Source organism: Rhizoctonia solani, chromosome 5 (assembly GCF_016906535.1).
Source record: "Rhizoctonia solani chromosome 5, complete sequence".
Classification (NCBI taxonomy): domain Eukaryota; kingdom Fungi; phylum Basidiomycota; class Agaricomycetes; order Cantharellales; family Ceratobasidiaceae; genus Rhizoctonia; species Rhizoctonia solani.
The window spans coordinates 1,252,983-1,270,727 of NC_057374.1; the positions used below are offsets into that span (position 1 = coordinate 1,252,983).

Consider the following 17,745-nt stretch of genomic DNA (forward strand, 5'->3'; position numbering starts at 1 on the left):
CTGATTAACCTTTCCGCTAAACCCGAAACAACAGACGGGATGATCGGAGAGAAGCGCTCACTTCCTGTATTATTATTGGTATGATGACGAGGGAGGGTAAATACAAAACGATTAATCGAACATACGAGGACCGAGAGTATATGAGAAAGACAAAACAAGGTTGTATTTACTGTTATTGGTCGGTCTCGGTCTCAGCATAGCTTTGGCCCTCAAACGCCTCGCTCGGGACCTCGGACGCGTATTCCTGTTCATAGTTGACCTCTTGCCCGTAGCCAACTTCCTCATCTTCCGCGGCCCTATAGAAAGAAACAAGACCACGTGAGTGCCGATCAAATAAGCAAGAAAACTAGGGCATACACTGCATCCTGGTACTGTTGATATTCAGCAACTAGATCCAGCAAGTTAGACTCGGCTTCCGTAAACTCCATCTGATCCATCCCTTCAGCAGTGAACCAGTGAAGATATGCCGATCGCTTGAACATCGCCGCGAACTACGTCATGATAGGTCAGGGGTTTATATCCAAAAAGAACGAGAATAATACATACCTGGCCATGGCTCCGTTTGAATACTTCCTGAATAGCGGTCTAGAGGCATTTCGGTTAGCATATAGGGCAAAAATGGGCTTCCAAATTCTCACATTATTCCCCAGGCATGTTCCAAATCGCTTATACCCCGGAGGAGGAATATCGCATAGGGCTGAAAAGGGAAAATTAGTGAACTGTACCATACGCAAGTTTCAGCCACTCACAAATAGATACGTTATCAGGAATCCAGCTACAGTACACCATTGCGTCAGTGAAAAGTTTGGATGAGAAAAAGAAGCTGCGTACTCTACAAAGGACGCCGAGTTCTTGGTCGTCAGTTGTTGCACGGCTGTCTGAGCCTATAAAGAAGTAAGCATGGTAATTCCAATAGTAACGACTAAAAATTTCTACCTCTTGCGAAGTTATGTTGCCACGATAGATGGTAGCAGCAGTGAGGTATCGGCCGAAGCTGGGGTTGCAAGCGACGAGCGTGTTTTTGCGATCAAAGAGCCTATAATTCGGCTATGTTAGTTGGGGAAAAACAGAATGTGCGTAATTACGAACGCATTGGTCAATTCTTGGACGCTGAGTGATTCGTAGGCTTGACTACTGATAGAGCTCAAAGGCGCAACACTTGGCGTAAGGAAATGCATGCGGGGGAACGGAATCAAGTTCAACGCCATCTTCCTCATATCCCTAAGTTGGAAATAAAAATGAACAAGAGCGCTTTTATGAAGCGGCGTTGGACGAACCCATTAAGCTGCCCTGGGAAGCGGAAGGTGGTTGAAACACCGGTCATCACCTGTGCAATTAGCTGAAAGTCCTGTTAAAGTTGGGCTCTGATTGATTTGTTTTGATGAACCTACTCGATTGAGCTGATGGAACTCGGGTTGTGCTTGAGGGTTAAGCCTGTGCGTAACATCGTAGCTATCAAAGAATCAGTATACTGGAAAAGGTAAATTGAGTAGCTCCAGCGCTTACAGTGCTTCGTTATCAACGCAGATGGTCATGTCTGTGTTGTCAACAAGCTGATGCAACGAGAGTACCGTGTTGTAAGGCTGCGGAAATGTGACAATGGGGTTAGACTCTGTGGCGTTCGATAGAAAATGACTCTTACCTCAACCACAGTATCCGATACCTTTGGCGAAGGGAATACGGAAAATGTCGCAAGCATGCGATCAGGGGCTTCCTAGATAACCAAGAAAAGGGTTGTCAGCCGAATGGGCCACAAGCCAAAATGGCCTTTAGCGCTCACTTCGCGGATTTTAGCCAACAGAAGCGAGCCAAGTCCAGAGCCGGAACCGCCACCGAGCGAGTGGATGAGTTGAAACCCCTGTAGCGCTTCACATTGTTCAACTTGCTTTCGAAGCACTTCCTACATCAAGTAATCCCCCAGATCAGTAACTCTAGATTTGAGTAAGATGGCGAACGATACGAACAAGGATAGTATCAATCAACTCGGCCCCTGGAATAGCGGAAATGACGTGAGTGATAAGCTAGTCGATCTTGGTGATCTTCGACTGACCTTCAGTATAGTGTCCTTTAGCAAAATTGTTTCCGGCACCATTTTCGCCGTTGATAAAGGTGTCTGGGCGGAACAGGGCGCCGAGAGGACCACTCCGAAGCTAAAGATGGAGCATTAAAGTTTATCAATACATATGCATTAGGGATGAGCATACCCTGTTGCAAACACCACTTTCCAAATCCACTTGAATACTGCGAGGAACATATCTGCCGTAGCCCTCGATCTCCGTAAAGTAAACGTCGAGCTAAAGTAGAGTGTGAGCAATTTGGGTGATATTCAAAGAATACTGAGCTTACATGGTCTAGTTGCTGGGGATTGTTGCCGTGATATTGCTGATAGGGTCGCGCCGAGTCAGGATACGCGTTCAAGCAAAGGATATTGCCTATAAGAGAGTACTCACACCAGATTTATCCAGCCCATGCTCAAGCAAAATTGCATCCCAAAACGCCTCGCCAACCTGTTTCAGACTATGAGTTATCGATCATGTGAAAGAAACACAGTCAATGGCATACCTGGTTGCCTGCCTGAAAGTGACCCCAAACACGCGTTAACCACGGAGGTTTAGATTTAATGCGGATTCAGTGTACTTACCTGGCCGACCTGTATACAGAGCGCGTATTTTGAGATATTAAACCCCATGATTGTGAATAAAGAGCCTACCTGAATGTTGATAATCTCCCTCATTTTTTCGTAGTTGAACTGAAGCTGTCGAACCACAACGACACTGTCAAAGCGGGGGTACAGTATACACAGGGTCTAGTCACGTGATGTTCTTTCATTGAAGGTGCACTGCCACTGGCGTTTTATCATCTTGCGTCGTCCCCGACATTATGCGCCGCTCGCAAGATACCGAATGGAACCCAATGCTCCAAGCGCAGTAACTTGTATCTATATGGGTGAGAGTACCTGTATTACAGCACCTATGTCATCTCCTGGATTCTGTACTGTCGCCCGATCTCAATTGCTCGTGATCTGTGGTCGTGCAGGACTTGATTTATCCCCATAACTCTCGCATTGATAGCCAAGGAACGTCTGGGGTAACAAAGCCTGGGCTCACTATTGTTGCTATTGCCGGATGATTGCCTGCGTGTCCGATGACTTTGCCGGAAAAAAGCGAGCACCGACCGGTTTCTTGGGTAGCTTTTCCTGCTCTGGGGTAACACGTGGCGTAAATCATGCTGTGAAGGTTTTTGTTTTGCGGTTTGCTTCGGTGTTGGATCACCCACCCCCTTGAGCGAGTTCGCAGTTACCCAACATACTTGCGCCAATCCTGTGCTATGGGAACCCTGTTAGCGGCCGGCATAAGACGTGTCGCGTTTGATCCTCTTTGGGACTCTCTCGGCCTTGGGTGAGTCAAATCCAATGATTCGCAATTGCAACACAGGAAGTGTGGTCCCTGGATTCCCAAATATTTTTGGTATGTGTCAAGATTTCTTCAGAGTTTATAAGACCCGGTGTTCGGCTTGTTCTTCAACACGTTCTCATCCTCTGGTCTATCCACACTTACTACCGGCTCTCGTCTATCACATTACCTCCAACATCTATCATCAACATGGCATCTCGCTCTACACGTCGCAGCAACCAACCTGTATGCATTAATTGACCTCTCTGCCAAACATCTTGCTAACGACTATGCTTGCAGGCGCCACCCCAACATGGTGTTCAGCAGATGTGCCATTGTAGCATGTGGCGCTATCCCCACCACCCTCACCGGTCTGCTACTACTTCCAATGCCCAACCCCGTCGGTCCGCGGAGTGGGAGCATGATCCATCCTCACCCGACTTTCTCCCATATGCACCATTATCATCCGACTCTGGGCCTTCGTCATACCACTCTCGCTCTCGCTCCCATGCATCCTACTATACCCCTCGCGTCGAAACTTTGCATTATAATCCTAACTACTACCATGGCCAAACTTATTCCGAGGTAGAATTCGATCCCGAGATCGACGGTCAAGACCCTGCACCGGATTCACCTCATTCCGATCGCTCTCGCACAGACTCTCATCGTTCAGAGCAACTTTACGCTGCAAACCTTGACGACGGCGCTGCAGACTACGTTCTTGAACCCCCTATTCCTCGTGCCTTCCTCCCTTCCCGTCTTCGCGACGATATCTCGGGTCGATTCTGGAACGCAGAGGGCGACTCCACGGATGCTTCCGGGATCTTGTATCCTGCCCCATTCGAAGTCAAACTCAGTAAGGAAGCCTTTTATTATCCAAGTGCCCAATCGGGTCGATTTATGAATCGGCGTGGAGAGTATTGGGCAGGCGGGGAGGCGTAAGGTTCATCCACCGACAACCCCGGGCGGTCGTGGTGACGTCGGGTAGTAGTTCGGGTATCGCACCACTCGCAGTGTCTCAAAATCATATCTTAACAGCTCGATTAATCGGGCATTCGAGGAACGAATGTTTGGGTTCTCATTCTACCTATCTTGTTGGTCATGTATTTTCGTTCTGGGGGGTTCTCGTGTTGCCTTTTCTTTCGATTTTTGGTTCTTCTCTCGCGGCTGCACGCACTCTCACGTCATCGCGATTGTTGTGTCCGTCCTATTGTGTACTTGTTTGCGTCTCTTGCTCTTTTTCGCCTCTTCTTCATGACCATGGCTATTACTCGATCGAATGAATCCAGATGAAAGAAACGTGCTGTTATGACTATCACATGTTAGCTAATGATGTAGAATGTACTTCACGATCCATAGACTCTAATCGATAGATTGTTACTAGGCAATTTGAGGGTCGTCTGACCTAGACTCCACACGATCGATAGCGGACTGGCGGTGACTGCGCGAACTAAATGATTCACGCGATTGAGTACGACGCCGCAGACTTCTCGCTCTTACCGAGTCAAACAATTCGCGCAATGTGCGCTCTCAAGTTCTCACTCTTAGCGAATACCCCACAGCGTGTATATGATTTCGATGGCTCGGTTATTTCCTCCCTATCGCATCTCAAATGGTGGCGAGCCCGAGACTAGGTCAAACACGGATACCGAGCCCAAGGTGTATTTCTCCTTTGCGAGGGACTCCACCGACGTCAAGTGGCTAATCTCATGCGATATCAAGCGAATTCGCCAACTTGGCTTGCCTCATGGTGTGATTCTCGGGTCCCCGCATATATCCAAAATTGCTACCTTTTTACTTTTTGAGTGTCCTCTGCTTTTCCGCCTCGAACTTCTTTTCCTCCACGAACAGACCTTTGCGTTTCCTCACGGCATTCACATATCCGAGAGCAACGTTGGCCCGGTCCGCCTTTTCACCAAGGTCCTCGAGTTCCTCTTCGGTGGTTGGGACCCAGAATGGGTCTTGGTCGAATAGCTCGTATCTGTAGATCAGCTCGCCCGTGAGCGCCGAGCATCCAGGAACTAGACCAAAGCTAGGTCCAGGGTCGCCACCGGACTTACCCGCTGAAAATAAGCTGCGGACTTGCAGCGCCTGACGTTCGCCCACGCAATTCTGGATGAAAGATGGGCGATTGGTCAACACAGACAAACACGAATGTGGAGGCCACAGACCATCAGCAAATCCAAAACTTTCAGCGACAGGGAGGAGCGCCTCGACAGTGAAGAAGATCGAGCCCTCCTTCATTTCTTCCGAAACGATGCGGCCACGTCGGCGGGCGACAACACCATACACTTTCCCAAGAACCTCCGCTATCGTGATGATCGATAAATGCAGTCAGCGTTGGGCGGCTGTATACATAAGATGGAAATTGGCTCACTCGTGGCTTGGATGTCACATGTATACATGGCGAGCTTAAGCCGGGGTGACCAATCCAATAGCCCAGCGCGGCAAGCATCGCGAACGGCGGAGATCATCGAGCCCGTGATTTGTCCAGGTTGTGTATGCGCTATAGCGAAATAGCTTTTCAGAACACCACACACCAATTATGAGCGGAATAACATACTAGCGTCCGGGTTTTGTTTTACATCTTCCAGGAAATAAGCCATACCCATGACGGGTTCCGCACACAATGGGCCTTGGAAGGTGGCAATCTGAAATCCTGTATCGATGCTATCTTCATAATCTCGATAGACCTTTTTGGTAGGTGCGTCCTCAGGTTTGGTTTGAGACTTCCAGCGCGGATCTGTACGACTCTGGAGTCTGTGTATATGTGTCAACATACGGAATTTAACCTACTTGGCCCTGAAACTTACGAAGTAATACCGGAAGCTGTCCCGCCCACAAGTACATTCGGACCAGCATGATGAGGCCCAGTCGCAACGATACGCCCAGGTAGATCTGTCCATTCTTTCCCAGCTTCTGCGCATAGTTTCTCAAAGGCTGGCCAGAAATCTACGTCCTTGACAGTCGCGACCTGGGAAGAGTCCGCATCGGCGGTCACGTCTTCCTCCGTAACTGCCTTGCCTTGCTCAACAAATTCTGTCGACTCGGATTCGTTTTTGACACGCCCTTCTCTTAGCCATTTGCGCATAACGCTAACATTGGCTTGGAGGAAATCTGTAATGCTATTGGGCATTGGTGCAGCCCGAATAGTAAATGTGACTGCGCCATGAGCACTCGAACCATGAATAGTTCCCCGCACGGCGCTCTGAGACTTTGGGGGAGGCATATCTAATAACTTGAATTAGCCAACAGGTATAGGCTCGAGTTTATTTGCATATCCCATACCGGGAGCTTTAACCGCAGTTTCTCGGAATGGAACTATCGGTTTGGAAGCTTGGACATCAATCTTTGCAAAGCGCTCTCTCAGGTCCTTCAAACATCGCTGAAAACCGGCATTGGTCAATAAGATCGCTCAGCCCCCACACAGCACTAACCTCCAGATGCAACTCTCCCGCGGTGAGAATCACCCATTCTCCTGTCTGCTGCTGGAAGCTTTCAACGCAAGGGTCAGCCTGACTGAGAAGCTTTAGTCCTCGAATGAGCTTTGGTAAATCGGCTGTTTCAGAGAGTTAGTAGCCGCTATCGATGGTAGGGAAATAAAAACACTCACCAGGTCAGCAGGTTCAAGGGCCACACGACAATAGGCGAGGCCTAATGCTGGATAAGAATTGGTTGAAAGGTATAGACAATTAAACGCACTGCACGGGCCACACCGGCGAGATTAACTAGACAATCTTATATTGATCCACATTCTTTATGCCGTCTTCATGTCCGGTAAACCCCCGCGTTTGGCGAACAAAGCGTAGCATTGCGCCAGACAACCCCCTCCAGGCCAGAGATAGCAAACACGTTCCCAGCTCGCACCTCGTTGACAGGGACAAGGTCCCGACCCATCATAGTAAATAGTAAGCCAACCTTGACTGTCCGCAACGTGGATGCGTTAGGTTTTTGATTATCGAACCTAGGAAGAGCACAATAGACGGTAGCACCCGGTCGAAGGACGCCAGAGAAAAGGCGAGCGAATCCAATCAATGTCTCGTCCTCTTCTACGAGCCCATCAAGCGCACCCGGCTTGGTTTCCACGACCGTATGCTCCCCTGAATCCACCGGCTTAGCCTCTTCGACAATAGTATCTCCCACTCCAGCAGCAGCGCGGGCCTCTCTGGCAGCACGACCTCGGGCACGCATCTCATCGGCAGTCATTTCTTTCTTCTTGTTGGCCGGCAGGTCCTTTGTTGGTACGGCAAACATTTTACTCACATACGCGACCACACATGCCTCGGCGTCCGTTGAACATGTGTATAAGTCGCTTTCAAGTTTGTTATGGGGTTCCAGAGAATCGGAGTCTTGATCAGGGTGAAGCATGCGAGATACACGGACTCCTTGAGCCTTGTGTGGGGGTGGTATGGCATCAACCACAGTTGAAAATGTACAAGTTGCCAAAGGTAGCCATTGCGACATAACAGATGCTGCAAGTTGACGAGTATCCTTTGATTTAAGGTCTCGAGGCGTAACTTTAACGTCGAGGGTGCTGCAAATCTTTGTCACCTTATCCGGATTCCTATCATCGAGTCAGCATACAACGTGGAAAGTCTCGAACTTGTTGACGTACGGGTTCATGACCACGCTATCGTACACAGCCCATATATTTTCGAGCACAAATTGCACAAACAAGGGCTTCAGATTCCGGCCGCGCAGATGCTTGTAGCTAATGACTCGCTTGGTCTTGGGCTCAAGATAGAAATCTCCCCACAAGACTCTTCGCAAATTGCCTTCCTTTATCCCAAGTTTGGCAGCATACATCTGCGCAAATCTGGACACCCGGAAACCCCATCCGTCTATCGCCGAGGCGAATATAACATTACCTTTCTCAGGCGCGAAATATAGGTCCTCATCGTCTTTTTCCTGATAGACTGCTTCCGCACTCGTATCGGCCCCCTCGATCCCCGCATTCGCATCGTTCTCGGCACTCTCCGCACCAGCCTCTTTCCGTGCCTGTAAGCGGCGCTCACGTTCCTCGCGCCACCGCAGATCGTCTTCCATACGCTCTGCAGCATGGAAGCTGCCCATAACAGCGTTAACCTGCTCGATCAATTGTGTGAGATGGTGATGAGCTTCGAACGGGGATAATTTGAGTTCCAAGATTAGGCGATCGAATTTGTTGACGACCAGGACAGGACGTAAACGATCGACCCATGCTTGGCGCAGCACCGTAATAGTCTATTGAATCGAGATTCATCAAACCCGGAGTGTGAGATTGAGTTTTGGCTCGACTTACCTGTGAACAGACCCCTTCGACTACATCTACCAAGACTAGAGCACCATCGCATAGACGAGAGGCCGAAGAGACTTCACTCGAAAAGTCAACATGGCCAGGTGTATCAATTAGATTGATAACGAAGTTCTCGGCCTCGGGAGCTTTAAGGAAGGTAAGTAGATAGCATACACAATGTGCTTCCTTGACTCACTTCCGGCAGCCGAACGCTTCATCATTTTGAATCTCAGCGACACAGCGCTACTCTCCATCGTAATTCCTCTCTCTTGTTCGTCCTCTCTACTATCCATGTATCGGATCTTTCCGGCCATCCGAGCAGAAATGATATTGTTTGCTGCTAAGAGGGAGTCGACGAATGTAGTCTTTCCATGATCGACGTGCCCGATTGTGGTAATGACCCTGAAGTATTTATCGGCAACTGGATCTCTGGGATGTCTAAACCACTCACCGAATGTTATCACCTCCGGCTTCGTTGTCCATATCGCTTAATTCTAAGTCTACGTGGCCCGTCAAGCAATCTAAAGTAAATAATTCAAGTGCCTAGGGTAATTATGTGGCTGCAAAGCAATTGAGCACCCTTTCTCACAAAATACAGAACCCGACCTCGCAGATTAATAAACGATAAGATGTGATGAGGTCCTTGACCTACCAAAGACGTAATCTACAAGCCACTTCTTGAGGACCAAGAAATTCTGCTGGTGGTGGTCTCTTGAGTAATTGATTGATGAAGGTTTACCAAAACGTCAAATTTCCAATTATTTGCCAGAGAAGCAGATGAGACCAGCTCGTGGACTCGATATAATATAAGTATTCCAAACAGAATGAATACATCGGATTTCTCCTCCAAAGGGGATGGTGGTTGTAGTTACCAAGAGAGAGTGAGAGAGAGCGATAAGAGTGTGCACGCCTATCCACACCGCATTAAACTTGAACGCGTCAAATCTGACCTCGTGTCAGCTTGTGAAACAGTCCGTTTACGACAGGTCCATCTCATTCCGCTCTTCGACCACGTCTGGCGTCACCGTTCCTTCTGTGGACTGCCCGGCAGAGGGCTTAGACTTCCCGTTTGTGGGTTTGGATTTACGACTTGTCGGGGTGCTGGCTCCATTGGTCGGTGTGGATGTTGTCGGCGCGCTATTTCGTTCAGCGAGTTTGAGCTTGTGTTGTGCGAGGGCTTGAGGGGCTGGGGTTGCAGTTGGGATCATTTCTGTTGTGGCTGTAAATACTAAGTAATTAACTGGGTTAAAAAAGACGACACCTTCAAGGAAGTGTAGCTCGGGATTCCGTTTTACAGCCAACGCTTCCCGCAACAAAGCGTTACTTTCTCTTCAAGCAAACTGAGAAACTTTAGCTTACCAACGTCCTTGTAATGAATCATACTCCTCTTATCCCTACTAGCTTGACTATAAGCAGCCGAACTCAGCCGCCTGATAAACTCTTCCTACTCTAATTAATACAGTTCCTATAAAACCATCGCTGTGTACTCACAGTAGCAACAGAAATAGTATGCACTGCCTCCTTTGTAACATTCGGCAACTCTTTATCCGCCTTCATAATCTTTTGCACACGCGCCATGGGCAAGATCGACTCGCCCAATTCAGGCGCTGCAGGCTTCGGTTTGGGCTGTTTCTCTTTTTCATTGGGCGGTGCTTCTACCTGAGACTGAGGCGCAGGTGGAGGCAGAGGTTGGGCTTGAGGTTGAGACTGAATTTGTGGTTGTTGCGGTTGTTGAGATTGCGTAGGAAAAACAGGAGGAACCGACTCAATAGGTTCGACCTCCATCGTTTATAGTTACAGTTATGGAGTGGCGGGAACGAGGCGCGTACCACGTGATACAAGGTCCCTGGCTTCGATCAAGGCGGAATTTAAATTAAATTTTCAGCTTGAAATCGACCATGAGCGGAAACTTGTCCAAATCTATGCGCGAAAACTATGATACCCATGGAGTAGACGAGGTACCTAATTTCTTGTATTATTGATTGGCGCAACGACTAATACGTTTCGGATAGTACTACAAAATTGTCGGATCATCGTATCGCAACCCTCACTTTCCGGGTATCAAACTATGTATGAACATTTTTATGAACAAGTGAGTTTCGGGTGTGCTGATTAGTGGATGCGTGCTTAGGTATTCTGACAGCCTTCTCGCTTGAGTGAGGTGGTGGCAGTACCAGCACAGACCTAGTGATAAGGGCGTATTGGTTTGCGACCTTGCATGCGGGAGGTATGTATGCCCTGTCTGTATTTCCTTGTTCATATTCTTACTGATTTCGAACACAGCGGTGAAGTCACCATCGCACTCCAAGAATGGTGGACTACTTGCCAAACTCAGAACCAGTCCACCCCGAGCGCACCTGCTCGTCCAGCTGTACCTCGCCCAGTCGTATCCCCTCCTCGTCCAGTCGTGGTACCCCTCCGCCCGGCCGTTTCTCCACCCATTCCGACCTCTTCCCGGGCACAACCCCTTGCGTTCCCACGCATAAGCTCCGTTGAACCTCCACTTCGAATCGTTGCCACTGATCCAGTAAGTTATCATCGCGCATAAAACATTTTGTCCCTTGTTTGTTTTCTGATAGGGGTGGATAGTATACATCAGATGCGTACCGTACTCGAACGGGTCTTCCGTGTATCCCGATGAGCTTTCACGATGTGGCTGTGGAAGGTCTGCCTGACGCTTCAAAGGTGTCGTTTGAGGAGATCGAGAGTGAACTAAAAGGGGAAGAAAAGGTGGACGTAGCCGATAAAGATGAAACAGTAAACGCAGATCATGGGGAAGCTACGACGGCGACTGTGGAGGATTCTCATCCTGAGGACCGAGAGATCTATGATCTCGTGATATGTTCTTTTGCGCTTCACCTTTTAACCACCCCCGGATCATTATATGAACTTCTTTCTACGTTGTCGTGTGGAGCGAGGTGGCTAGTCGTTCTAGAACCCCACAAGAAACCCGAGGTAAGCACTTCCTCGCATTTATTATCATTTATTGATCGGTTAGATGTAGATCAAGGAAGGGTGGGGATGGACGCTGTGGGATGTTACGGTGTGGCAGGAAGCACAAGGAAGAGAGGGTGAATTTGTGAAAGAGAGGTGAGTGGTTACTATCCAAATGAAACACATGGCTAACGATTTATAAAGAGTGCATTGTCGAGTTTATAAAAGTACCAATTTGTAGATTTGATTGTACGGCCTAAACGTTTTTTCCCAACCATTTCATGTCTGGCGCATTCTTTCTTTTCTGATATAGTAAGTATGATGGTTGTAGAGTTCCATGGTTCATTCCAACGGCACTTTCGAAGCCTTGTTGTCCAATTCTATGGGCAGGGAGGTCAAAAAGTAGCCAAAATCGATATGAATGATTTTAGTCTCTGCGCTTGTAGTATTGTTCAATCTGTTTTTCTCTGATTGGACGTGAAGAAAGTAGAGGAACATCTTATTTTACCTGTCATAGATCAGAATATAATTTTAGTTCAGGCTGTAACAATTCTCCCCCCAACCATTGAGAAAGCTATGAACTGCCAATCGACGATCGTCGCCGTACCTGGTGAACGAGGCAAATGAATACAAATTGAGCGCGCACTGTCCATCAGCCGAAGCGAATTGTACGGGTTAACGTTTCAGGGCTAGTACGAGCCTGACCGACTTGGCTCGGTCAAAATAATCCAAACTCCGAAATCGACAGGAAAAATCCAGGTGTATGCTAATGAGGTGAAGATAGCCCATGTGGAAACTGATTAGAAGTGATGCAAGGCGACGAGATGAAAGGCGTTTCTATATATGTACACGGTGATACAATGGAGCTGTAACCATAGCATGATTATGTACACGTTCTGTTTCTAGGGATGAAATGAGAGGGGGGGGGATTATAAACCGTGTCAGGACCTGACAAGAGCCACTGGCGAATTGAGGTGAGTGAAATGATAGCAAAGCGAGGACCGGGGAGTGAAATGACGAGCCGGCAAGGGGATTACACCGGGTTTCAGGACGAGGACAGCTGCGGGATTTTACGAGAGGATAGCAGATAAACGAGTGAGGAGAGTAGAAGGCAACCCCTGGCGCTAAGGAATTTGGACCGGCGGGAGAAGAGGATTGCTTGGCGTTGTTTATAAGGGGAGGTGTTCGCAAGCTGAGCGCCACCGACGACCGAGGGAGCGACTATGAACGACGAGACGGAAGGGCCGCCCTCGTTTTGGGTGCGGGCCGTATACGACTACCAATCTACCGATGACTCATCCTTATCTTTCTCTCGCGGCGACATTGTAGAAGTACTGGGCACTCTTCCCAGCGGATGGTGGGACGGACTCATTGGCAACGAGCGTGGCTGGTTCCCCAGCAATTTTGTCGTTACCATTCCCGACTCCGAGGCAGAGGCAGAGCTCGCTGCCAGAGGCGGTGCTATCGACGTTGATCCCGCCAACCTCGAGAGCGATAGCGAGTGGGTCCAGGACGAACTCGAGCATGTCGCCGATGCTGCTATCCCCATTGACTTTGCTGGTGCTCGCGACGATCTCTGGCTGCCCGAAGTACAGCCCAATGGACAGGTGCATATTATTTCACTCGATTTATTACGTCTTTTTCCTATATATTTTTTATTCACACCGCTCACAGATTGTATACGTCAACGGAGCGGGTCAACGACGCACGGACCTCCCCGACGCGGACACAGATGACATGACGCCGCAGCCTGTGACGGTGCCGTCGCCGTCTGGACGTCCATCCCGCCCCCGCGCCAACACCGCCACTACCCAGTCCTCGGTCGGTGGATTTGGGTTTGTCCGTCGCACAGGCACCCCCGAGCCCTGGATCAAGCGCCTCACCGACGATGGCCATGCATTTTTCTACGAAAACACCGAAACCGGCGAAATCATGTGGTCTCGTCCCGAAGTCGCACGCGGTATCAGTGCCCAGCAAAGTCTTGCCTCGTCTGCCTCGGGCCTTGACTTGCGCGCCCGCTATCGAGTCGCTGAATCAGCTCCCGAGGACGAAATGGATGCCGCTGCTTCCACCGAGGACGAAGATATGGGCATCATCATGCCCCATTCAAACACCAACCGTCTCAGTGTTTATTCGGATGCGAGCGAAGTCAACCCACGATTCGACATCGACTTTCCTCTTCCTTCCTCTCTTCCCACCGCGACCAATCAAGCCGATACCGAGCCGCATATAGATCCAGCAGAAGTCCAGCGTCGATTGGCTCCCCCCGATCTGGATACCATCGAAGCATTGGCCGGCGTAGCCAAAAACGCAATCACCGCCGTCAGCCAGTGCATGCAAATTCCCATTCAAGACCACACCCAACCCCATGCACCGCTCGTTGCCAGGGTCATTATTGCCGTCCGAAACCTCCTCTACGTATCCGGCACACTTGCTTCCGCACCCGAGGTCCTCTCTCCGCTCCTGGGTGAGCCCGCCGAGTCAAGACCGGACGCTCACCCTCCGTTGGCCCATTTGAAGCAGTACCAGCGCAAAGTTACCGCTACCCTCTCCAAGTTGGTCCTGAGTGCTCGCGCAGCTGATTCGGGCGAGGACGATGCGAATGCGCGTAGTCGCGTTGCCATTGACGCCGGCGAACTCGAACGTGCCGTCGATCGCTTTGTCGCAGAGGCTCGTGATAGACCGTTGACCAGGACATTGCGCGGAGTATTGAGTCCCACACATATTGGGAAAGGAGCACCCGGTGGAGGCATTGCTGGACAGTGGCGCGGATCCGGGTTCATCGAGCGCGTTGCAAAGGCACTTACACCCGAGGCGTGCGATGAAATTCGCGTTCTGGGCCAAGACCTCGAAACCAACCTCGTGAGCGTCCAACAAGGCGTGAATAATATCAGGGAGGAAACCGGTCCGGACGAAATCAAACCTGAAGATGGCGTATCGACGATCATCACGCGCGGGCGTGCGGCGATCACTTCCCTTTGCGCATTTTTGAACGCTGCAGAAGAACTAGACGTGGCGGGCAAGGTTGGAAAGGATATCGAGACCCGGCGCGGGCTGGTTCGCAAGTCTGCGCTTGAACAACAAGGACTGGGGCGGATGAAGAGTCGGGACGGGCTGCGGCGCGCGGGGAGCAAAGATGAGCTTCGTCGTGTCGGGCGCGTAGGCAGCCGCGATCAAATGCGGCGTATGGGCAGCAGGGATGAACTCCGTCGTATTGGGAGTCGTGAGGAACTGGGGCGACTTTCTCGCCCTGCCAGTCGGGGTAAACTCAGCCGGATGAACAGCCAAGAACAATTCCCACATCCACCCCCACCCCCACCACATATGAGTCGCCAAGCGAGCCGGGACCAACTCGCTCCCACTCTTACTTCGCCATTGATCCTCTCTCGTCCTGGCTCGCGCGACCAGCTAGCCCTCTCACGCTCGGCTTCGCGGGATAAACTCACCCAATCTCGTCCAGCTTCGTTTAATGCCAAGGGCCGACTGGATACAAGCCAAGACGTCCGGAACGCAGTGAGGAGACTCGAAGTTACCAAACAGGCACTATACGACGCCGGTGTCACACTGCTCCTCGCCAGCCAGACGGTGCATGTGGCCGTCTTGCGAAGCGCAGGAAGCGCACCCGCCCCTCCCAAAGTAGCCACCCGGGGCGTAGATACCAATGCTCTCAACCTAGTCTCCCTTTCGATCTCTACCATCCGCGAGAACCAGCGCGAAATGACCGATCTCCTCGACGCACTGGCCAAAACCGACGGTCCCGAATTCTACGTCTCGCGTGAGACCAAACGGGACACGCTCATGTCTTCGACCAATTACTCCCAGTCTTATCGCACTACGACAGATACAGATATGTATTCCCGTACAGATACCTACCCGAGCTCGATCCGCTCGCCGGTGGACGACCACTTGGCGACGCTATACGGTGGAGACGGCAGTACCTTTGGCGACTCGATCTACGGCGCCGAGTTTGGAGCCGGAGTCGGTCGGGACAGGGTGGACAGCGTAGGGCGAGACAGTCGATTCGACAGCATCGGACGCGACAGCCGATTCGACAGTATCGGACGCGATGGGCTCAACGACGCACCCGGGTCGTACGGCCGCGCATATCCCGAGCGCGGGGTGTGGGACAAGACCCACCCGGGCGAAAAACCGCGCCAGCCGCTCAAGCATTTGGATTCGGCCGTGTCGTTGCCTCAGAGCGACTTGTCGACCGAGTCGTTGGGATACGCGCCGCAGGGACAGGGGAACTATTCTCGTTCGGGTACGGCGTTGGGCAAGACTCGGCCGGATTCGTTGGATTTGTTGAGTGATGCTGAGAGTGATGTTGAGAAGGACGGCCACGGTAAGTTCTTGATGCCAATTTAGGGCCAAAGTTTCTTTTTTGTTGATTGCAAGTGCGATAGGGAATCGTGGTCCACCCCGGGTGAACAACAAGATTCTCAAGTTGTTAGGCGACGACGCGGCTGCTGAACTTGCCAGGAGTGGGGGTGCGATAACCCCTACCCCGATCGTCGATACCACGCCTTGGTACCTCAAACCGACATACAACGACCCATCGCAGATCTTGTTCAATACTGACGGCGGTGTTCGGGGCGGCACGCTTCCAGCCCTGGTCGAGCGCCTAACCATGCACGATCAAATGGACTCGACGTTTATCGATGCGTTTTTGATGACTTATAAATCGTTCACGACGATCCACGAGTTGTTCCAGCTGTTGGTCGAACGGTTCAGGATTCAACCGCCTGAAGGACTTGCCCCTGCCGAGTTGGACGAGTGGGTCGAGAAGAAGCAGAAGCCTGTTCGTGTGCGGTGAGTGTTTGGCTCGGCTATATTCAGCGAATGCGAGCTTATAGATGAATAGGGTGGTGAACATCTTCAAGAAGATGCTGTTGGATCCGTCGGTTATTGACAAAGAGGATAGTAGCATTTTGAACAATATCAGGAGCTTTGCGTCAGAGATTATGCGGGATGTCACTCCTGCTGAACAACTCATCATGTTTGTTGATCGTATAGTGAGCATACCTTGCCTTGCCTTCTTTCTTGTACCTAATGGCTTTGGGGTAGCAAAAACAAGGAGATTCCCTCGGGCGCAAGTACACCGTTACAACAACATCCGCCGTCCCTACCCCCCTCGTCCCCAAATCCGGCAAACGGCTTAAACTTCTCGACATTGACCCTCTCGAACTCGCACGTCAGCTCACCTTGCTCGAAAGCAAACAGTACAATGCTATCAAGCCTATCGAATGTCTCGCCCGTGCACGGGACGAACCGGCCGAGAACGATAGCATCAAAACGATCATCACGACCACAAACAAGATCGCAAGCTGGGTCGCATTTTCGGTCCTGGACAAGGATGAGCCGCGTCGTCGAGGAAACACTATCAAGCATTTCATTCACGTTGCCGAGGTGAGTGATTTCTGCTCCACTGTTTTTTTTGTCAGGTTGGATGTGATACTGATCGTTCCTCCACGGTAACAGAGATGCCGGGCATTGCATAATTATTCGACTATGGCTGCGCTGATTGCCGGTTTGAACTCTCCCCCTATTCGAAGGCTGAAACGCACTTGGGATTCAGTGCCGGCTAAAATTACGGCCATTTTGGATGATGTTGAAGGGACGCTCGATTCCGGCAAGAATTTCACGGCGTACAAGCAGAGACTCAAGACGGTTGATACGGCTTGTGTGCCCTTCCTTGGTGCGTTTTTCTTGTTGCCTTGATTTGGTCAAAGCTAACAATATACTCTCAGGCGTCTACCTTACTGTCTTGACCTTTATACAAGACGGAAACAAGGATTTCATTTCCAAGGAACAAGGGATCATCAACTTTGGGAAGCGTCAAAAGGCTGCCGAGGTCATTCGGGAGATCCAGAGCTATCAGGCCAAGCAATATCAACTCGCGATCGTGGATCAGATCCAGACATTTATCGAGGATTCCTTGGGAAATGTAGATGAAAAGGCGGATTATTGGGAGACAAGTATGCTATTGGAGCCACGAGAACGTGAAGACGAGAAGATGACTCGCATGCTGCAGGAGAGCGGCTTCCTGTAAGCAATACTTGCGGGCATATGCGATGATTATATTCTTATTCTATCTGGTTTTGTCTTTTTACCATGTATTTTTCTGTTCCAGATCTATTAAATGAT

General features: G+C 50.3%; 6 protein-coding genes across 6 annotated transcripts; 3 read left to right on the top strand and 3 right to left on the bottom strand.

Annotated features, from left to right (window-relative positions):
• Positions 1–172: 172 nt before the first annotated feature.
• RhiXN_09210 (Tubulin/FtsZ family, GTPase domain) lies at positions 173–2,689 on the bottom strand (the record flags this gene model as incomplete). Its single annotated transcript, XM_043329026.1, has 20 exons — positions 173–296; positions 358–491; positions 547–585; positions 639–697; positions 750–775; positions 832–884; positions 937–1,036; positions 1,090–1,221; positions 1,278–1,339; positions 1,392–1,452; positions 1,507–1,583; positions 1,643–1,714; positions 1,781–1,900; positions 1,965–1,990; positions 2,051–2,150; positions 2,205–2,294; positions 2,347–2,382; positions 2,451–2,507; positions 2,563–2,574; positions 2,642–2,689. The coding sequence occupies 20 exons, from the start codon at positions 2,687–2,689 to the stop codon at positions 173–175; spliced, it is 1,428 nt and encodes a 475-aa protein (XP_043180472.1).
• A 913-nt stretch (positions 2,690–3,602) lies between these two features.
• Positions 3,603–4,334, top strand: RhiXN_09211 (uncharacterized protein; the record flags this gene model as incomplete). Its single annotated transcript, XM_043329027.1, has 2 exons — positions 3,603–3,638; positions 3,693–4,334. The coding sequence occupies 2 exons, from the start codon at positions 3,603–3,605 to the stop codon at positions 4,332–4,334; spliced, it is 678 nt and encodes a 225-aa protein (XP_043180473.1).
• Positions 4,335–5,186: 852 nt separating this feature from the next.
• RhiXN_09212 (Elongation factor Tu GTP binding domain) lies at positions 5,187–9,150 on the bottom strand (the record flags this gene model as incomplete). The annotated part of the gene is made up of 11 exons (XM_043329028.1): positions 5,187–5,701; positions 5,770–5,898; positions 5,956–6,152; positions 6,206–6,623; positions 6,681–6,777; positions 6,830–6,951; positions 7,193–7,956; positions 8,008–8,615; positions 8,674–8,813; positions 8,864–9,069; positions 9,119–9,150. The coding sequence occupies 11 exons, from the start codon at positions 9,148–9,150 to the stop codon at positions 5,187–5,189; spliced, it is 3,228 nt and encodes a 1,075-aa protein (XP_043180474.1).
• Positions 9,151–9,644: 494 nt separating this feature from the next.
• Positions 9,645–10,452, bottom strand: RhiXN_09213 (Histone-like transcription factor (CBF/NF-Y) and archaeal histone; the record flags this gene model as incomplete). The annotated part of the gene is made up of 3 exons (XM_043329029.1): positions 9,645–9,970; positions 10,027–10,111; positions 10,159–10,452. 3 exons carry the CDS (start codon positions 10,450–10,452, stop codon positions 9,645–9,647), a joined length of 705 nt encoding a protein of 234 aa, XP_043180475.1.
• Positions 10,453–10,565: 113 nt separating this feature from the next.
• Positions 10,566–11,842, top strand: RhiXN_09214 (methyltransferase domain protein; the record flags this gene model as incomplete). The annotated part of the gene is made up of 7 exons (XM_043329030.1): positions 10,566–10,625; positions 10,680–10,759; positions 10,839–10,898; positions 10,951–11,194; positions 11,257–11,622; positions 11,672–11,757; positions 11,830–11,842. 7 exons carry the CDS (start codon positions 10,566–10,568, stop codon positions 11,840–11,842), a joined length of 909 nt encoding a protein of 302 aa, XP_043180476.1.
• Positions 11,843–12,824: 982 nt separating this feature from the next.
• RhiXN_09215 (cell division control protein 25) lies at positions 12,825–17,650 on the top strand (the record flags this gene model as incomplete). Its single annotated transcript, XM_043329031.1, has 7 exons — positions 12,825–13,208; positions 13,276–15,943; positions 16,005–16,410; positions 16,463–16,613; positions 16,666–17,007; positions 17,080–17,296; positions 17,349–17,650. 7 exons carry the CDS (start codon positions 12,825–12,827, stop codon positions 17,648–17,650), a joined length of 4,470 nt encoding a protein of 1,489 aa, XP_043180477.1.
• Positions 17,651–17,745: the final 95 nt, after the last annotated feature.